This window comes from Canis lupus, chromosome 3, assembly GCF_048164855.1.
Source record: "Canis lupus baileyi chromosome 3, mCanLup2.hap1, whole genome shotgun sequence".
NCBI lineage: Eukaryota > Metazoa > Chordata > Mammalia > Carnivora > Canidae > Canis > Canis lupus.
This window is the reverse complement of record NC_132840.1, coordinates 18175405-18191959: the sequence shown is the minus strand read 5'-3', so window position 1 is coordinate 18191959 and position 16555 is coordinate 18175405. Positions and strand designations below refer to the sequence as shown.

At 43.8% G+C, this 16555-nt stretch overlaps 1 protein-coding gene across 3 annotated transcripts; it reads right to left on the bottom strand.

Annotated features, from left to right (window-relative positions):
* Positions 1-356: 356 nt before the first annotated feature.
* ATMIN (ATM interactor) lies at positions 357-14987 on the bottom strand. Of its 3 annotated transcripts, none has more exons than XM_072819398.1 (4): positions 14646-14987; positions 5719-5844; positions 4751-4950; positions 357-4093 (listed from the first exon to the last, which is right to left on the bottom strand). In XM_072819398.1, the coding sequence occupies exons 1-4, from the start codon at positions 14985-14987 to the stop codon at positions 2281-2283; spliced, it is 2481 nt and encodes an 826-aa protein (XP_072675499.1). In that variant the 3' UTR covers positions 357-2280. The 3 variants fall into 3 exon arrangements, with proteins under 3 accessions (XP_072675499.1, XP_072675500.1, XP_072675501.1); XM_072819399.1 differs by lacking the exon at positions 14646-14987 and adding an exon at positions 13751-13868; XM_072819400.1 differs by lacking the exon at positions 14646-14987 and adding an exon at positions 7024-7398.
* Between the last annotated feature and the right edge of the window lie 1568 nt (positions 14988-16555).

The following is a 16555-nucleotide window of genomic DNA, read 5'->3' as shown; positions in this document are numbered from 1 at the left end:
AAGCTAGAATTACCTTATTTACAAAGATAAAGGGGACCCCATTATAAAATGGTCACCTTTGGCAAATGCATGAATTGGGAGTAAGTTCCTTTGAAATTCTCCAAAAACTTAAAACTAAGGTGTATCAAATAAAATCAGTTCTACCAAATAAAAACTTCACATCAAAATACAAAGTTTAGTAATGGAGTGTCTTTTCATTTTCTTCTAGTAGGAAATTAGTATATTTTCATGAACAAAGGTAAAACGGTAATGAAAATAACTAGGCACAACCTCTCCTTTATCAGAAGATGATGGGTTTGTGAAAAGTCAAGGCAACAAAATAGGTCACTTTACGTCAAAGAATTCACAAAAAAAGGTAGAATTCCAACTTCTTTTTAATCACTGAACTTCAGTTTTTACGAATAATCTTAGGACAATTCAGGGAACTAAGGTTTTGGGAGGAAAAACAGTTCTTACTTGTACATGAAGAACTATGACATGCTCAACTATTCTGTAAATAACTCTATTGGCTGGATTAACATTTTCACAGAAACAAATTTTTTTTTAAAGCCAAAGATCACTGCGTTTGTATTTACAAAAAGCCATAAACAAACATGCATTTCTCCTTTACTAGGAGAACTTAAATGTTTGAACATTAAGGCAGTGACGATTCTAAAACATAATGAAATTCTAAGTTAAGGCTTTATGTTTGTTTTGAAACCCATAATCATAGGCCACTGTGACCAAAGCAAACTCTTATCTACCAGGTTGGGTTCATCTGTCCAGGATTTGTTATTCACTACCAACTATTCTTCTATGGGATAGGAATTAGTAATATTACTGATTTATTAGTTCACTCCTTAGGTTTTATTTTGAGGACTTAGCCTTCAGCAGCATAAGCATGTGCCACAGAAGGAATTTTTAAAAATAAACTTAGAAAACGTACAGACTACATCGATTTTTCCTTGACTGAAAGTTGGACAACAATCCTAAATACAGAAAACCTCCAAAGCATATTTGACTTGCTCCCATCTAAAAAACATGGATGTTCTTGATTACTGAAGTAACTGGTCTTCACCTCCTATTCTTTGAAGACTGTGATAATGCTGTCTAAACAAATAAAGCAACAAAATGCAGAATGCCATATTTTAGGTGGAATTTGTTCTATACTTGCTATCCTCAAGGCACAAATAACATCCTTGCTAGGCCAAAGTTTCTCCTTATTCAAATAATATGAGGTGGATTAAAAGATTCACTTTAGAGTAACTGTTGATTGCACTCTCGCCCTATTAAGTTTACACAAAGTACTGAAATTTAGGGGGAATGTCCTTTTCTCTTTCCCTTTTTTTTTTTTTTTAAATAAACACTTAGACAAAACTCAGATCCAGCCTACGGGAACACTCTGAGAAGCAGCTGTGGAGCACCACCCTTGCCTACAGGGGAGAGCAGTAGGGATGTTCCCCAGACACAATGCATTATGAGCTAACGGGCACAATTCCACACCCAGTGTTTCCACAGCTGGGATAATGAACAGTTACGTAGACTAGAAGGATCACTATTTACACTAAGTGCTTGCTGCTACTTCATGAAGCAGTAATTTTACAGCAACACATCCTATGAGGAAAGTACGTACACTTAGGTTGGTATCAGCAATAGTTCATACAGAGGAAGAATGGCATGGACTACACGAAGACGGTCTCAAAAGCTAAAGACAGCTGTCATTTTCCTTTGTCTTCAAGTCAGAAAAAAGTGAGATGTCAAAGCAGATGAAGCTGCATGCAGCATGAGTCCCATGCCATCTAAGCATTGGTGCTTAAATCTGATGTGTGGCATCCAATTTCTTTAGATTTACTATCAGGAAACAGGGATTTCTAACAAGCACTTTCAAATATTTTAGGTGCAATTTAAGTTAAGCAAGTCACATTTCCACTGAAATGTTTTGATGATCTGAAAAATCTACCCTAGTACCTGGTAAGCTTGGCTTGGCTTCAGTTAATTGCTAGATGGGTTTTAAAGGTGTGAAATACACTTGTGTTCTTAAGATGGGAAGACTAACTGTGAAAGGGCAAACGTAGGCAACAAAGAAACAATATTTTTAGATCAACATCTTACACTTTATAATACACTCACATTTATACACAAATTTCATGTTTACAAGTACAAAAGGCAAAAGACCCTCCAAGAATAGAAGTAAATGCATCAGTAACTACATTCAATAGTGTTAACACTGTTGTCCCACTCTCCCATTTTCCCAAACCTAGAAGGAAATTGTAACAGCTGTTGCACGCACGGACATCATTTTCAGAAGTTGGAGACTGTGTGTAGTTCCGCACATGTCTGGGTTTCTACAGAGCTAAACTGAGATTCCATTGTGTTCCAGGCCAAATCGGCCAGAAGAAAGTCGTCCATTGCTGTTTGAGTTTCATTGCTGGTGAAGAACAAGCTCCCCAGGGTTTCGAAGCCGGAATTCATGGTTTGTGTTTCTGTACTGTTCAACTGAACTTTGCTCTCTATAGTAGGTATATTTTTAGCAGCGGAGATTCCTTCAGTTTGGGTCTCTGTGTCAGATGAATCAGTACTCATGGAAAAGCTGGAGTGTTTCAGAATACTTCCCAGAGGCAGATGGGGGCTACTGTCTAAAAAGAAGTTTAAGTCTGTCTGTGTCTGTGTGTCAAACATTTCAAGGCCTAAAAAGTTAGAATTTCCCCTACAACTATAGGACTGAGCAGAGGTGTCTGCAAGGAAGAAGTCTGTTTGGGTTTCTATGTCCAGCGATTCCAAGACAGGCTCAGTGGTCATGGTGTTAAGCTCACTCTCTTCGGTTTGAGTCTGGATATTTGAGGCCGACAAGAACTCTTCAATATCAAAATCGATTGCGGGATTCTGGGTCGGGCCAGATGGAAGCTGGGGGTCAGGTCCAGTACTCGTGTCAGACAAAAGACTACGATTGTCCAGTGTCTGACTGGGCAGATTACTTGACAAGATGTTTTCCAAATCACTTAATAAATCTATAGTTTGGGTCTGATTATCTGTCATGTTCTGTGAAGGAAGCATACTGTGCTGTGCACTGAAGTTTATAATTGGTGCAGATTTCTCAAGATCTTGATTTAAAGTCTTAGGGTGGTTCTGAGGTAACAAATCATGAGTGACAGTCTCTGCTACTAAGCTGCTGCTTATAATACTGTCTGTAGAAACACCATAGGATGGATGGACGCTCTCAAAAATGTCTCCACCCATTACAGCTTGGTCCATCTGTACTCTGTCATCTGTCAGATTATGCATTCCACTGGTCTGGGTTTCTCTGGAGATCCCACCTGACTGGTAACAGGCATCTATAAATGCATCAGTCTGAGCAGCTATGGATGAGGTCACCTTAGAACTGGGCAAAAACGTTTGCGTATGAACGCTAATGGGAAGGGAGACTTGAGAACCAAATGTCAAATCTGTTTGAGAACAAGAAGATACAGAGGAATCAGGGCCAGCCCACTGTGTGGAAGGTATGAAGTGCGGTGTGGCGTAAGACAGGTCCGTCTGTACGTTGATGGAAGATATGCTGTTCTTCTGACAGGTGTTCCCTAGTTCTTGTGAAGGATCAGACAGGCTCTTACCCAAGTTCACTTGAACACCTGTACTAATTGGCTCCATGGCCACAGGACTTACAATTTTTGAAAGAGGGAGACTCTCTTTAAGACAGGCAGCCTCTGAATCTAGGCCAAGGATGAGGGTTCCTACTGACAAGGGCAGTATGTGCACAGCGCCTGGGGCAGAACCTTGATGATCAACACCCAACACCACAGGCTGAGCTGAGGAGTCGGCTGTAGGCACGAAGACAGGCACGGGAGAAAACTGCATAACAGGAAGTTTCACCAGAGCCACCTTGGGCTTGGGTAAAAGCAACTTCTGAGGGTATCTTGGAGGTGGTGTAAGAGTCTGCTTTCCGGCATTAGAGCTGCAAGAGTCTTCAAAAGACGCGACCAGCTTTATTTCTGAAGTTTCCAGTTCCTGAGTGTCTGGTTTTGTAGCTGGTTGGGTACTCAGGGACTCAGTGGTCTTACTGGACAACTTTTGGCTGTGCAGGCAGCTCTCCATTTTCCTTTTTTTACTAGGTGGATCCCTGAAAACAAGGACAGAGTAAAAAGAAAAGCAAGTTTAGGCTGCAGCGTTCTTCAACCCTGATGTTGCATCTTCACTTACTTATGCATGCTGCTCCCCACACCTACAGCAGAGGTCAGACTACCTGGTGAAGAGAGATCCATCCTTTTGTGCTCTTCTGGGCCTACTATATGGTGGGCAGAAGTTCAGGAACATGCAAGTAGGGAAGGAGGAAGCACATCTTTTTTGGGGGCAGACCTCTGAGTATTCCAGAACTCAGCTTAACTCTGCATGCACGAGGAAGCTACCAGATTACATAATGCAACTTTTACTGTTTCTTTAAGTAGGAAGCTATTACTCCAAATATAAATCTGACCTTTAAAATGAAGTAGAGTTTCATGATAAAACTTAACTCTTCAAGAACATAACATCCCTCTGATAGGAAATGCTGGAAGTTGGGATTTTCAATTGGGAAGAAATAAGGAAGAACAACTGGGTTAGGTAGATCTGGGTCCTCTGCTAGTACTGCTCACTTTTCTGAAAGTTCCCCTCTTCCATGTCACATCTATTTTCCATTATCCCTCCTTTCTTTCTCCTTGCACTAATGGCTCTCCAGAAGTTTCATCTGAAACTCTTCCCATAGCCACTGACTTCTGTACCACCATGTCTTCCCCTTTACCTGTGCTCTGCTGGGATCTCATGGCCAGTGCGGTAGATGTGGGACTGTAAAGCAGTTCTACTGGCATAGGGACAGCCACACGTGCACTGGAAGGTCTTGCCACAATCCTCTGCATGCCTTTTCAAGTCCCACTCCGTGCCGTAGGAATTGCTGCACTTACTGCATTTATGCTTCTTTTCAGCATGCATTTTCATAAAGTGCTAGGAAGAACACAGAAGGGACCAAAGTGGAAAACTGCATTTGCTCAAAACATTTCACGTACCCATGTTAACAAGGAGTTTACATGACAAACTAAAGCAGTCTAAATCAAAAGGATGGAAAAGCAGGCAAATTGCAGTGTATCACATGCCCCTTCTCCCTGCCACTCCTGCTTTGTGAAAAGCAAGGATGCTGTTTTGGAAATAATTCATAGCACTCACCGTTTAGGTTTTATAAATTAGTGCTGCAGGCAGGAGAACATCTGCCATGGTTTTCTCAGGACCCCTCAAGCAAAGCCTTGGACAAGTATTATAGCTGTCAGGCTCTGTGGCCCTACGTCACCGCTTTCCTCACTCGCTAGACCCCTCCCTTCTCCTAAGGCAGCTGCTTCGGAAACTTTTCCTGACTTCTGCAGCTTCGTACTTCCTTAGGAGAAGGAACTTTTCCTTTGTGCCTTTGCTCCTCTGGCCTTGGAGGCACACAGATTCACAAAGGATCTGGAGGACACAATTCTCACTTGCTGAACCAGTCTTCTTGTCTTTCTCTCCAAATTCACTTCTGTATGTCTTCTCCCCCAAACAAGCCACGTCTCCTTCACTCGTTTTATATCTTACCCATATTTTCCCCAACAGGGAGACTCTTGGGAGGCTATTCTCACAAGCAGCTTTGAGAGTCTTCCAGTTATGTTTGGTAAGTGATTAAAATGCATGTTAGGTTTATATCACCTGTATTTCATCCTCAGAGAAGTATACTTAAGACAAGTAAAATACCTGTTTTACGAGAGAAAATTGAGAAAATGGTCTGTCAGGGCCTCTAGGGCATCCTTCAATTGGACAACAGTAGAATTTCGGTACGGTTTTCAAGTCTTTTCTTATTGTTGGATTTACTATGCCATCCTGCAAAAGAAAAAATTAAAGAATTATTAAAACAAAACAAAACAAAAAAACTGGTTGGGAGCAGAAACAAGGAATGACTAAAGATGGGTACAAGAGATCTTTTTAAGGGAGATAAAGATGTTCTAAAATTAGATTGTAGTGCTGATGCACAACTATGTAAATCTAAATAATTATTGACTTAAAATGGGTAAATTTTATGGTGGATAAACTGTAGCTCAATAAATCTGTAAAAATTTTTCAAAACAAAAACACTCATGCTGTTTAAAAATCTTCTATCCATTCCTTTGAAACTCCTCCTTCCAAACTTAAAATCTCTGTCCTTAAAGCCAGCTTTCTCTGTAAGTGATATATTCACAGTTTCTCAGGCTCAAGATTTTGGTACTCCAGTTGTTCCCTTCCCTTTTATCCTACTCTCAATTTTCGGGAGCTCCTGAAAAAACCTTTGACTATGGTCTAGGCCTTCCTCCTAGCATTATTACTTTCTCTGATCGTTGTACCACTAAAGTAGCTGAAGCTGGTCAACACAACTTTTGATATAGTAGCTTGAATATAGGCACCATGCTATGTTTGACATTTTAATAATCATTACAGTAACCAGTACTTATATTGCTTTTATTTCTGTGTCAGGCATTTATATATATTAACTCATATAATCCTAATCATCCTTTGTTATTAAGCATGTGATTGACTTTTTGGTTGGGAGTTTAAAATAAGTGGTGACTTAATTTAAGCCTGAAGTGCTCTGTCTTGGTGCCCCTGAAGAGCCCACATACTGCAGGGGTGAGAGGCCTATGACCTCCAGTGTAATTTCCATCTGCCCTAAAGGAAGGTAGTGGTGGTGGTGAGGGGGGTGGGTGGGGGTGGACCTCTCTATAGGTCACTGGAAACATCAGGACATATATTCACGTAAGCAGGGCTCAAGGGTACAGGAGCACCTGACTCTGGGGGTCCCAAAACATACGAAGTTTGGCCACTCACCACTGACAAAATCCAAAGGCAGTGAGATAAGTGGTAGTGAAACAAGAATGGGATTTATTTCAGAGAACATCACCAAGAAGACAGTGGACTAATGTCTCAAAAATGGTCTGCCAAGTGCTTAAAATACTTCCAGGTTTATGTAAGGGTACGGTGCAAGTGGGCAGTGAAGGTCAGGTCAATCACTGTCTTGAGTTCAACCACCTGGGTCTTGCTGGTGTAAAGGCAGTCCCTGTTGCTTGAGGGACTAGTTTTGAGTCTCCATCATGGGATGCTTTGCCTCCTGGGTCTTTTGGCTGAGTGAAGAGATAAGCTGGAAAGAACATAATCGAAGGAAGTACAGACTGAGGTCAAAGTGGAGGTAGCAGAAGAAGTCCCCATTCACTCAGGCCTCAGTTGCTACTGCAGCACGTAGCAGCTATTCTGGTCATCTAGTGTTCTGATGAGAAAAGAGTCATTACTTTTCGAACACGTCCACTTCCTTTTCCACCATAAATGTTTCTGGAGAAGTGAGAAATGAAGAACCATGTGGCCAAGGTTCCTTCCCTTTGCCTTCCCAATGATCTCAAGAGGAACATGTTGATCTTGCTGAGTCTGTGTCCACTCAGAGGGGAAAAGAAGGTATTCTTGTTTTATTTTTAAACAATGTAATTTATCTTTCCATATCACATTCCATTAGTCCTCCATGTTTTCCACACTGGTCCACCCTTTTATAATCCTACTGCATTATACTGCCTAGATATTCATAATCATTTGGGGTATTCAAATGGTCTCTTAAATACCAAAAACTTATTTGTAAGGGTCACCTAATGGTGTGTTACACCTCCAATCTCCCATTATAACCCTATCTTTTTTTCTGTTCCCTTTTCATACACCACCCTGCTCAGTCTCACATTCTTCCTAATTACAATTGCACCTTCTATCAAGGCCCAATTTGTCCTACAACCTTCTGGCTCTCTTCAGGCAGAATACAATGGTGGAAAAGGCACTTGGCATTGCAAGACCTATAAACCACTTCTACCACCAACTAGTAACCTCTCTGAGCCAGTTCACTCATTTCTGAGACAGATACAATAGTTAACTCTCAGGATTATTTTGTACTGGATTATCATTAAACTGAACCCAGAACACATTCTCAGTAAACAACACTCCTTGTTCTGCTTACCACCATCCATATCTAGAGCTCTATTTCCTGTTTGAATTCAAAGATAGTAAAACTTAAGCTATTTTACATATTACCATTTTTTCTAGATTCCTGTCTCTCCAACTAAATTTAAGGGCAGAAACACTTTTGCTCTTTTGTACACCTCTTGGTATTGTCTTAATGCTTAAAGAGAGCAATTGCCTGCTAAATGCAGAGCATTTTTTGAAAGGCAGGGTAGGGTAGTGGTTTTCAACCCGAGGGTCTGTGAAAAATTACCAGACGCTTAAAAAAATATCTCTGCCTGGTTGCAACTCCAGATATTCTGATATCATTAGTTTGGGTTAGGGATTAGGGATCCATATTTGGTTTTTAAATCTCCTCAGAAGATCCCAAAGTGCAGCCTAGCTTTGGAACCTCAGGGATAGTGGTTAAACCCCTGGATTCTGGAACGTGGACTGCCATAGTTTGAATTTTCTACCTTGTCACTTTCCTGTGACCTTAAGAAGATGAACTGTCTTGGTTTCCTTATCTGAAAAGTAGGCAAAACAGGATCTACTTCAGGGCTGTTGTAGGGATTTAGTCAAAATGTATAGGGTTTAGAATAGTGTTTATCACATAATCAATCACTCAGTTATTATTGCTGAGTTATTTGCTGTGGAGAGTTTTGTGTCTTCTTTTGCTTTTTGCCAACAACTTAATGCCAATGATCTAATCTAAACCAGTGCTTTACATTAAATACTGTCCTTATGAAATTCTGACTGAAAGGCTCTTCTGTTGATACACTTGCAGCTGCTAGCTTTAATAACTGCCATGGTCTCATCACCAAACTCATCCTATTCACCAAGTCATCTAGTGTTTGTTTGTTTTTAATGAAATACTTTCAGTTAACTTCTATTTTTCCATTTAGTGTTATCAGCAAGAGAGAGCAAAATGTGGGAAGAATATCAAGGGAGACTCAGAAATCTTTCATTTACCTGACAATTAGAAAATTCCTCTTATTGATGTGCCAATGACATGGCCCCTTTCTGTTCCAGGTTGTTCGGATGTTCCACAAAACTGCCTACAGGGTCACTACAAAATTCACACTCCCTTCTAATATACAGCTCTGCTTGGCATGCCTCTTATGATCCCTTTTCAAACTCCCAATCATATTCTCATATACCTGTTCACTTCACTTTTAAAAAATTAACAAACTTTATTTTTTTAGAGATGTTTTAGGTTGATAGGAAATTGAGTAGAAAGCACAGAGAGTTCTTATGTATCTCTCCCTCCGCAAACAGGTACAGCCTGTTCCACTGTTAGCAATTATCCCCTACCAGATGGTACATTTGTTACAATCAATGAACCTACACTGGCACATCATTATCACCTAAAGTCCACAGTTCGGTTTATTCTTGCTCTTGTACATTCTTTGCTTTTGACAAATGTGTAATGATATGTATCCACTGTTACACTACCACACACTATTTTCACTGCCCTGAAAATCCTCTCTGCTACACCTATTCATATCATTCTTCCCGTTAAACCCACCCTGGCAACCACTAATCTTTCTTGCCTTTTCTGGAACGTCATATAGTTGGAATGATACAGTATGTACCCTTTTCGCATTGGCTTCTTTCATTGAGTATATACACCACACCTAAATTTCTTCCATGTCTTTCCCTGGCTTGATAGCTCATTTCTTTTTAGTGCTGAGTAATATGCCGTTTTCTGGAGGTACCGCAGTTCATCTATCCATTCACCTACTTTGAACATCATGCTTGCTTCAGAGTTTTGACAATTAAGCACTTCTCTTAACGTGGCTGCTACCACTTCCCTCACCCTTCCTTTCTCACGGTTACATCACTAGTTCAAGTCATCCTGACTCTCTGGGCTTTTCATCATTAACCCCTTAACATCTCTAGAATTTCAATCTTTTTCATTCATACTTTGCCAGATTCATTTTTCTAAAGTATAGCTCTGATCATGTCATTACCTCATTCAAACATTTTTGGTGGCACCCCAAATCTACCCGAGTCCAAATTTCTCTAGCTTGAGACATTCAAGTCCCTTACTATATAGCTTTGAATTGCCTTTCTCTTCTGTTATTTACCTGTTTTACCTAATGGAACTACTTAAAATCCCCCAAACCTTTTCAAGAGGAGGAATGTATTTATACCTTCTGTTGCATTTGGGAATGTCTGGATGGAGTAAATGTTCAGTAAAAACCGGGAGCATTATACTGAACATGTTTGAGTGGCCATCTAAGCCAAAACCGTATCATGCACCAAGATTAAACACTAAAGACTGCCATGCTGGACATCAACAGTCCCATTGTCCTGTTGTTGCCTTTATCACATGGCATGGCAACATGTTTATCAGGCATGGCAACAACCTGAGGCAGTTCACACTTTGCTTTTCTAAGGGCCAATTGATTCCTCAGCCTCCCCATCACCATCCCTCCACCCCAGTTCCGGGGCCTCCCTCCATCCCATTCTTGTCCTGAGACAATACACTCAAAGGATAGGATGGGTGAAGATGAGAATGGGGAGATAAGAAATGGGGATGGCACAATACCACATGTGAGAAAGTCATCTTTTGTTCAATATGCTCAAGAACAAAATTCACCAGACTTTTTGTGCTTTATCTTTTATGTGCGAAACTAAAAAGAGAACATAAAGGGATCCCTGGGTGGCGCAGCGGTTTAGCACCTGCCTTTGGCCCAGGGCGCGATCCTGGAGGCCCGGGATCGAATCCCATGTCGAATCCCATGTCGGGCTCCCGGTGCATGGAGCCTGCTTCTTCCCTCTGCCCGTGTCTCTGCCTCTCTCTCTGTGTGTGACTATCATCAATAAAAAAAATAAAAAATAAAAAGAAATAAAAAGAGAACATAAAAGATACTTCATGTTTTGCATTCCTTTTTGGGGTACCTGTTACTTACAAAATGTTTCAAAGCAAAAAACATTTCAAAAATGTTTATGAAACATTTTAAGTAAAAGAATTTGGAAAAAAATCTAGGAGAGAAAACAATCAAAAAACAAGATGGAAAAAAGTAAATAGAAGTAAAGAAAAGCAGGAGTACGGACACACTAAGGAGAAAAGGTAAAAGGAAAGGCTTGGAGGAATAGTGGCAAAAAATGGGGAAAAAAAGGCACCACACTCTACACTTGACTGCCTTCATAGAAAGCAACCAAAAAAATCAGTTTGCTCTGTTGTCTTCTCATTGTAAAATTTAAATTCACATGTCTTTATACAATATGGCCTATAGAGTGACTTGGAGCCTTTCTTTTCCTTTTTTTTTTTTTTTCTTTAACAAAACAAAACAAACAAAAAACTTCCTGGCAAATCATTCAAAGCAAACCCTGGACTGAACATAATACAAAAAATCCTTTAAGCCATGTTTTAAAAATATAAATGCTGCTGGGTAAGAGGTTCTTTAAGGGCCCTCCTGTTCCCTTCACTGCTTTTAAGCATGAGGAATAAAAGAATCTCTAACAACTGAAAAATGTCCATTTACTCCTACTCTTCCTTTCCCTTAATCCCCAGCTTTCATTTCCCCAGGGATTCCCCCTGTAGGCAAGGCTAGACAGGGTTATTTCCAATTTCCTTATAGGAGATGGAATATAGACATATCTCATAAGAACCCACATAAAACCAAAAGGCAGTATGTCCTTACACCTTACAATTCAATCCCCATTCTTTCCCATCATCCTTCAGAAAGGTTATTTACATTAAGAAGGGAATATTTATTTGGGGGCAGGGTAGTACCTTGTGAAGAAAGTCTAGAATAAAATAAGGACCATACAGCAACTAATGGGGAAGGAAATAAAAGATTATCATAACCTAGAAAAAATGAAAACTAGGAAAGAAACTATAATTTTGCAAGTAGTTGTAATCAAGAGAATCAGAAGGAAAAACTCCCACTGAATATTATGCAAATCTGCCAAGCAGATATACTCAGACCACCTTCAGAACAGAAAGTAGGCACACACTTGACTGGTACCGGAGTCTCTCCAAACACCTTTCAAAACTACCCAGAGCTCCCAGTTGGCTCTTGTCCCGAGGCCACCTCCTTCTAATACTTTGAAAACAAGTGTCAAGGGTAATGTTTGAACTCAAGAGCCTTCTAATCAGGATGCAGACCGAAAGCAGAGGTTCACCACACTGGGGCATCACTGTATAGGTATGTCTATTTTGTCACAGAAGTCACCTTCATTAAAGAAAATGAACTCCTTTCCTCTAATACAGCAGAGGCTCAGGGGTTTCTAGGTGCTATGGTTAAATTAAAAAGGCAGAACAAGGGGGGCATCCCTGGGTGGCTCAGCGGTTTGGCGCCTCCCTTCGGCCCAGGGCGTGATCCTGGAGTCCTGGGATGGAGTCCCGGGATGGAGTCCCAAGTCAGGCTCCCTGCATGGAGCCTGCTTCTCCCTCTGCCTGTGTCTCTGCCTCTCTCTGTCTCTCATGAATAAATAAAATCTTAGCAACAACAACAACAACAACAAAAAGGCAGAACAAGGCAGGAAAGTGAGCCCCTTGGTCAAGAAAAATACAAAACAATGATGGTTCTGGATGATTTAATTCCTGCTGAGATAGGTCTCCCTAATGACCTGCGAAGGAAAATCAGGAGAGTCCACTTTTCCCTTCAACATTTTTAGTTGAGAAAGGGATCCTGAGTGCACTCACTGTGCTGTCTTCACACAAGAGACATCTGAAAAACGGCTTAGAAGTGGGAGAATGACTTCCCACAGGTTCTAAGCAAGGGAGGATACTGCTGCTTTGAAACGTCCAGGTGAAGATTTGACTATCAAAATTTGTATTTGCCTCAAACATACTCCTCTGTGTTAAGCCTATTATACTTTATATTTTGTATATGTATTGCATATTGCATGTGTTTGTATATTTTGTATATGTATGGCTATCTTCATTATTCTTAAACTTTACATATTTTAAAAACACAATTAGAAATAAAATTCTTAATATGCTATCAAACTAGTCCTGAAGAGTGTCACAGAGTCTTGAGTGAGAGAGAGAGCGTGCTCCAGATAGCAATTCCAGAGAAAAGAACAATAAAACTCTCACAAAGTGCTTGTTAGAGTGATCTCTGGGCTAATACAGTCCTGGTCAGGGCAGCAGCTTCTCTTGTGCACAGAGATGTAAGGTGTCCTGGCTGTTCCTCATTGAGGACATGATACTAAAGGTGCGTGTTGGCGGTTGTATATGAATTGAGAGAACCAAAGGATGTACAGTTCCTACAAATACATAGTTCAATTACCTAGGTTAAAATATAAAGAAAAGGAAGGATTTCGTTAACAATATGAAACAGAAAACCCAAGACTGAAGCCCATTCCCAAAGACCACGGAAGAGTTACTGCACTTGGGTCCTGAAAGAAAGGGAAACTATTCTGAGGGAAACTGCTGGCCCACCTGCAAGGCCGTCCTCAGCACATTTCCTAACAGGGCTCCCTCTTCTTTATGGGGAAACGACGTTGCATCTGCTCAGCTGGTGCCAGATGGGGACTGCCTCTCATGGGAACACGTCAGCCCTACTAGAGACTATAACCTCACACCTCCTGCTAAATTCTTATCCGAAGCCTGATTCTTGGGCAGCCCGGGAGGCTCAGTGGTTTAGCGCCGCCTTCATCCCAGGACGTGATCCTGGGGACCCTGGATCGGGTCCCACGTCAGGCTCCCTGCATGGAGCCTGCTTCTCCCTCTGCCTGTCTCTCTCTCTCTGTCATGAATAAATAAAATCTAAAAAAAAAAAAAAAAAAAAGCCTGATTCTAAGGGAATCTCCAAGGAGGCTTTACCCGAAGGGCAGACAGAGCAGGCACCATGCCAGGGTCATTCCAACTCATTCCTGAATCAATTCAGACCGTCAAAAGCTGCGTTCACAGGCCGCTCTGCGTGGCATGCTCTGGCATTATGTCACCGCTGGCCTAGAGAGAAGTGAGTGACAGGCGGTGGAAGGAAGCCTCCTATCGTAATGACTGGGAAGTTGTAACCTAACAGGTCTAGGGTGGCCCCGACATCTGGATTCTCAGGGAGCTTCCCACACACACACACACACACGCACTAAGGGTTAAACCCCCTGCCCCACCTTACAGAGGGGGGAAGGGACGTCCGCACTATCGTCCTGCTGGCACACGGGTCCCTCTGGGGAGAAATCTCCCTCTGCGGGAGAAATCTCCCTTAAGGCCTCATTCCTGAGCAAACCGGACCCTACCAACGCTGCGGGAGAACTTTCCGACGGGGCTTCGAGGCCAATCTGCGGCTCCTTCAGGCTGAGCCCAGAGGCCTGAGCGCGGTCCCGTGCGTGGGCCGAGGAGCAGCCAGCGGGGTACGGCCCCGCGCAGTCCGGCCGCGCAAGCAGGAGGAGGGGGACGGGCCCCGCCGCGGCCGGGAACGACCGAGGTCTCAGGGCGGGCCGCTGGGGCGCGAGGCCGGAGCCGACGGCGAGGCGAGGCGAGGCGCGGCGCGGCGCATGACACAGGGTTTTCCGGCTGCGCGTCCCTGCGCGCTAGCTCCACGCTGCCCCGCCGCGACCCCGGCCGCTTGGACGGCGGCCCGGGGCTGCACGCGCACACGCACACTCACACTCACACGCACACGCGCAATCACGGCCGCGGCGCCCCGCACGCCCGCGCCCGCGCCCCCGCCCCCGAGCGCCAGGCCCCAGGAGGCGCCGTTCGGCCGCGGGCTCACCTGCAGGCGGTGGCTCTTGACCAGGTGCATGTTGAGCGCCGGGCTGTTGGGCAGGATCTTGCCGCAGCCGCGCACCGTGCACAGGATGTTGGTCCGCACGGCCCGGGACAGCTCGCTCACCGACGGCTGGATCAGCTCCCGGGCCGGAGGCGCCGGACCCGCGGGCTGCTGCCTCGCCGCCGCGGGCCGCGGCCGGCTGCCTCTTAGCCGTCCGGGGGGCCCCCACGGGCCCGAGGCGGCGGCGGCGGCGGCGGCGGCGGCTCCCCTCGCGGCCGTCGGGACGGTCGGGGCGCCCGAGGCCAGAGCCGCGGACCCCGCCGCCGCCGCCTCAGAGGCCGCCATCGCTCCCGCACGGCAGAAGGGCCGAGGGAGCAGGCCCCGCCTCCCGCCGCAGCCACTTCCGGCAGGGGGCGGGGCTTCCAGGCTCATTAGCATCCGGCGGGCCGGGACGGCCGCGGCGCCCCCTGCCGGCCGCGGAGGGCGCGTCTGCGGGAGGCCGCTGCGGGAGGCCGCCGCGGGAGGGGGGTGGGGGTCCCTAAACGCCCCAGGGGTTCCCGCGAACAGGTCCAAGGATTGGTCCTCGGATCCACCTTCATCTTCCCGGAAAACTTAACCTGGGGCAATAACTGGACAGAAGAAAAAGCAGTATGTCCAGGAACTTTATTTCCCCAAAGGTTAGAAACAACCCAAATATTCAGCGGCAGGAGAGGCAATACGTGTTTTCCTCCATTTTGCAGAGAAGTAACTAGCCCTAGGTCGCATTATACAAACGAATGAGTTGCTATGATTGAGTTAATCATTTTAAGAAGGCTGGATTTACTTGCCCGTGTCTTTTTCTTCTTCTTCTTTGTTTTTTGGCCTGGGACAGTATCGCTCAGAGCAGGGTTCCAAAGCCTAAGAACTTGGAAGGACTAGCTAGACCACGTAAACGAGCATTGGAGGCCAGGTGTAGACAAAAGGGAGAAGGGGGGACTGCAGTGAAATGGAAAATTCATCCTTTGTTTAAAGGGGGGGGGAGGGCAGCTGCTATTCATCTTTGGTATCACTAGATCTATTTTTTGAAGGTTTTTGTGTGAAAACTTCTGACTTCTAGATGAGCAGCTGTACTAGTTTTCCATTGCTACAGTTACAAATTACTGTAGTCTTAGTGGCTTAAAACAACACAGATTGGTTATTTTACAGTTCTGGAAGTCAGAGGTCTGACCCGAGTGTGAGGTTAAGGTCAAAATGCGAGCAGGGTGGCATGTCTTCTGGAGGCTCTGCAGAAGAATCTGCTGATTTGCCTTTTCCAGCTTATCAAAGTTGGTAATGGTGAGTGGAGTCTCTGTCACATCACGGACTTCTCCCTCTGCTCTCTCCTATTCCTGTTCCACTTTTGAAGACCCTTGTGATTACAGTGGCTCCATTTAGGAAATCCAGAATAATCTCCCCTTTGCAAAGTCCATTTGCCTTGTAAGGTAATATATTTATAGATTCCAGGGATTAGGATGTGGATATCTTTCAGTAAGCGGGCATTATTCTGCCTATCACAGAAGCTAATTCTGATTTTAAAAGTACTGTGAGACCAAAAAACCCCCAGGTGTGTGGGAGAGCACCCACAAGCTATTGTGTCTTTCCACGTGGCGTCTAAGAGTGCAGGCTCTGAAGTCTGATTGCCTGGGGCTAATGTGGGCTCAGCCACTTACCAGCCTAAGCTTTGCTATTCACTTCAGTAGAATAAGACTAGTAATGCTGCCGGCCTTATAGGATTGTTATGAAAGTAAGATAAGGCACATAAAATACTTAGCACCGACATAGTAAGTACTACATAAATGTTAGCTATTCATTTTTATAATAAATTCCTTTGGCTGTAGCGGTCTTTGGGTCTGCACTTACTGATCCATCTGTTCCCAAGACTGCATCTGGATGAA

Bases quoted from the DNA above. Each gene is read 5' to 3' on its own strand.
- ATMIN (XM_072819398.1), bottom strand. From the start codon at position 14,987: ATGGCGGCCTCTGAGGCGGCGGCGGCGGGGTCCGCGGCTCTGGCCTCG. The intron at 5,845-14,645 runs GTGAGCCCGCGG...TTTCTTTTGCAG, and splicing joins TCAAGAGCCACCGCCTGCAG to GATGGCATAGTAAATCCAAC. The intron at 4,951-5,718 runs GTATTTTACTTG...TGTTCTTCCTAG, and splicing joins AATTTTCTCTCGTAAAACAG to CACTTTATGAAAATGCATGC.